This window comes from Corticium candelabrum, chromosome 18, assembly GCF_963422355.1.
Source record: "Corticium candelabrum chromosome 18, ooCorCand1.1, whole genome shotgun sequence".
In the NCBI taxonomy this organism is placed as follows: Eukaryota; Metazoa; Porifera; class Homoscleromorpha; order Homosclerophorida; family Plakinidae; genus Corticium; species Corticium candelabrum.
In genome coordinates, this window is record NC_085102.1 from 2267822 (window position 1) to 2271498 (window position 3677).

General features: G+C 41.6%; 1 protein-coding gene across 1 annotated transcript; it reads left to right on the forward strand.

Annotated features, from left to right (window-relative positions):
- Nucleotides 1-1439: 1439 nt before the first annotated feature.
- On the forward strand, nucleotides 1440-2980 carry LOC134194182 (putative defense protein 3). Its single transcript, XM_062663101.1, has 7 exons — nucleotides 1440-1657; nucleotides 1727-1878; nucleotides 1931-2025; nucleotides 2100-2182; nucleotides 2250-2339; nucleotides 2424-2456; nucleotides 2525-2980. The coding sequence occupies exons 1-7, from the start codon at nucleotides 1444-1446 to the stop codon at nucleotides 2773-2775; spliced, it is 918 nt and encodes a 305-aa protein (XP_062519085.1). The 5' UTR covers nucleotides 1440-1443; the 3' UTR covers nucleotides 2776-2980.
- The last annotated feature ends 697 nt before the right edge of the window (nucleotides 2981-3677 follow it).

Sequence of the window (3677 nt, forward strand, 5' to 3'; positions counted from 1 at the left end):
CTATAATCAAGAGCGTATAATAGTGTTCTCTTAATATTTTATTAAATATCAATAAAAAATTATCTAGTTTTTAGATCAAACAAATTTTCGATTTTAAAGTCAACTTTATTATATATATAATTATTTAGCTAACGACTCACCTTTTGCTCGAGTTTCATTTCAAGTTGTTCAATAGTATAGATAACTTTGACTAGCTTGTTTCAGTTGACAACGAATTGCTAGATCAGCAATGTTTATGAATTGTTGCTGTTAACGAACAAAAAGACAAACAAGTTGTATTTGAGGCATTTGTACTCGTACTAGACATCTGCAAAACAGAAACACAAACAACATAAGATTGTTGATTTTAAAAAAATTAAATTTATCCATTCAGTAAAGTATTTGCATAGATCGCTTGCGCAAAAGATGTGGGGCACTAAACAGACGCGAATACAGATTTTTCAGCTGCTAAACATTGCAAGGGATACAAAGACGTTCATGCCTATCCACGCTTAAGTCAGACTTTTGAGAAAGGCGATTCAGGTATGTCTGTAACATTGAACTCGTTTGCGTACGAGATTAATTAATTGCCTTGCATGTGATTATATAAATAGCCTCGCACATATAATTATAAGGCATACTGCAGTAGGCCTTTATAGTTGAGAAGAATGTCCTCTAAGCATTTGTCATGAAGACTTAGCTGGCAGGAAAGGCTCCCGGGCCCTGTGGATGACTCCATAGATTGGCTCCTGACTAAACGCGACTACGTCAACGTGTGTGAGACAGGCTGTGTGGGTGTCACGTGCAACACCTGTAACAACAATCACATATCACTCGTTGAAGCTGTTAAGAACACATGATTCTTCTGTCTGTCTTTTGTAACAGAAGTTAGGCCAAGAGGGAGTAACACAAATGGAACGATTGTAGACGTAAGGCGAGAGTTTCTACGGTGTGTGGTATTCTAGGTGAATGCGACAAGTATGAGAGAAATTATCGCGTCAAATTTAACAAATGAAAGGCGTTGTTTCAAGCGAAATGCGGAACAGAACTGCGGCGTCAACAATTGCGACATTCACGATAATAGACTACTGACAACTCGTGATAATTAGGGATGGATGCACCTTAACGACAGCAAACAAACAATCGTTCCCTATCTGTTATCGAACTCTGACACTTTGGTCTAGTTTCGTCCAGTATCTTTGTAACAATTGCAATAGCGCTTTAGTTTGATTGCTTAGTGTTCGTGTGCTATAAAGGAAACGTCGAGCTATAGTCTAGACGTAACTAAAACAAACTATGAACCGAAGTTAGAGAAATGGTTTTCATTTGGCCATTCTATTTCATTTTGATGTGATAAACGCTTCCGGCATATTTCGAAAGTCGGGCGTGGCTAAGCTCTGCACGTAAATATACACTTCTAACCATTAGACCTCACTTGCTATCTTGCATTGGAGTAAGCTCACTATGAAGGATATCTTGTGTTTTGTATCGGTTGCATTGGCGATCCTGGTCGTAGCTCAGAGTTACTCCACTGGACCTCCAGTGAATTCATGCGCCTCGATGGCTCCAGACCCGAGTGCTGATGCCCACGGAGCTTCAGCACAAACAACGCCTCCTCCCTACGAAGTGACAATAGACGTGCCCTGCAACGGTTACGTGTCTTCAAGAAAATACAGAAGTAAGGCTAAACACGTTTTGCTCACGCTTTTTGTGAATGAAGACAAGTAACGTTTTTGTCAAATTCTAGTGACTCTAAGACCTACTAACAGATCATACGAAATTGAAGGCTTTCTATGCCAAGTGCGCAATGCTGACGGGTCGGATACAACGGCCATTGGCACGTTTGCCAATTTCAACCCCAAAAGCAAAGCTAAACACTTGGCTTGCACCTCTCCCAAGGTGTAGTAGTAAATGACTCAATAGGTAAAGATCTAACAACGTTTTACCTTAGGGAGCCGTCACTCACAGAAACGAAGACGGAGTTCACAAGTTTCAAGCCATGTGGAAGGCACCATCGAGCATACCGAACTACAACTTGAGAGCATTGTCAGTACTCAAGATCATTAGTTTATTGCCACTTTAATTCAGCAACTATCTAAACTCTATGTTTCACTATACAGCTGCACAGTCGTGGAGCACAAAGACACTTATTGGTTGAAAATTCCGTCTGCTTACTTCACAGCTGCAAAGAACAAAACAAACAGTAGGATCGCTACCCAAAATTTAAAAAATAAAATCATTCCTACAATAAACGTCGGGATTTTGTCTAGATTGTGTGCACGGGCAGTGCGTGGCACTCAACGGCACGACCTCACGCTGCAGGTGTGAAGCAGGATACGCTGGTCCGACGTGCGAATCCAGTAAGCGTAACTTCTAATAATCGTATAATTAATTAACACGTGCACAACTCATGGTTCCTTTTTGCGTTCGCGTTTCGTTCTAAGTTCGCTCAGATGCAAGTCCGCCACCGAGAAGCGGTAAGACAAATGAGACATTCAACAACATCGCTTTGAGTCTCTACTAGAGCAACCTGTTGACCTTTCAGATGATTGCAACGAGTTTGTGAGAAAATGGGCCGCCAAACTTGATGAATGTCAGTTGTTAGGCGAGTATAAGAAGCAGATCGTGAGGACTTTATCTCCTAAGAACACCAATTCCCAAGATCACGATGATGATGACTCTGATGATGATGACACTTCTGATGATGACACTTCTGATGATGACACTTCTGATGATGACACTTCCGATGATGACACTTCTGATGATTCTGATTCTGATTCTGATAATGACAAGTAGCCTGAGCAGGAGGTGAACTCACTTGACTTATCATGACATTCAGTTTGTGTTCATGTAGTTGATTGCACTTGAAAATTGTTTGCTTGAAGATTGCACTCTGACAAGTTACTGTGTACAGCTGCAGGCAGCTATAGTAAAACGATGAATGATTGCTCAGCAATGGCATGCAATACGGTGTACCGTGTGCACTCGGTAATTATCTCGCTAACTAAGTCACATAAAACGGGCTCTCCTGCAAAAGCTTGAATTTATATATCAGAATTTAATGAAGTTGAGGACATAACAATCCGAGAATTTTTATCACGTGATGCTAGAAGCGTGGTTCCAATGATGTCCGATATTAGCCTCGTAAAGCCAGACCCTACCAGCCTTAACGTAATAGGTCTGGGGAATTAGAGTTGGGAGCAATAATTACCTTTCAGTTCAAGGGACTAAAGCCTCTTTAGTGGTAGGCATTAATACGTAGCTAAAGAGAATGATAATAGCACGCGTTCACGTCACCGGAGCTAACACGATATCCTTCGTATGCAATTAGTCACCATACTCTAGCACATACATTTACAGCGTGAAAGAATGCGTAAACGGTACTAATGTCAGAAAGAAATATGGTTTAGGAGTACACTGTACGGACATCGAAATCGACGACCGGTCCGATGCAACACCGCGTTGTGTGAATTCTAGTGATCTAACATGAGTTGGTAGCGTTGACACGATGTCACTGATGAAAACCGATGATGAAATGCAGCTAGCAACTAGTCGATATTTAGGCAACGCTTGCGCTACAACGCTTGCAATGCCCAAACAAAGGCGCCCGGCGCTTGCACACCGAAGGTCTGGACATGCGAGACCATCGTATCTCCGTGATGTGTAGTCGCGCGTACTCTGTATGCATTCTTGTTGAC

What these genes read in the sequence shown, in the direction of transcription:
- LOC134194182 (XM_062663101.1), top strand. Translation starts at nt 1,444, where the DNA reads ATGAAGGATATCTTGTGTTTTGTATCGGTTGCATTGGCGATCCTGGTC. An exon ending in GTCTTCAAGAAAATACAGAA is followed by an intron (nt 1,658 to 1,726) that starts GTAAGGCTAAAC and finishes GTCAAATTCTAG; the next exon opens with TGACTCTAAGACCTACTAAC. An exon ending in AAGTCCGCCACCGAGAAGCG is followed by an intron (nt 2,457 to 2,524) that starts GTAAGACAAATG and finishes TTGACCTTTCAG; the next exon opens with ATGATTGCAACGAGTTTGTG.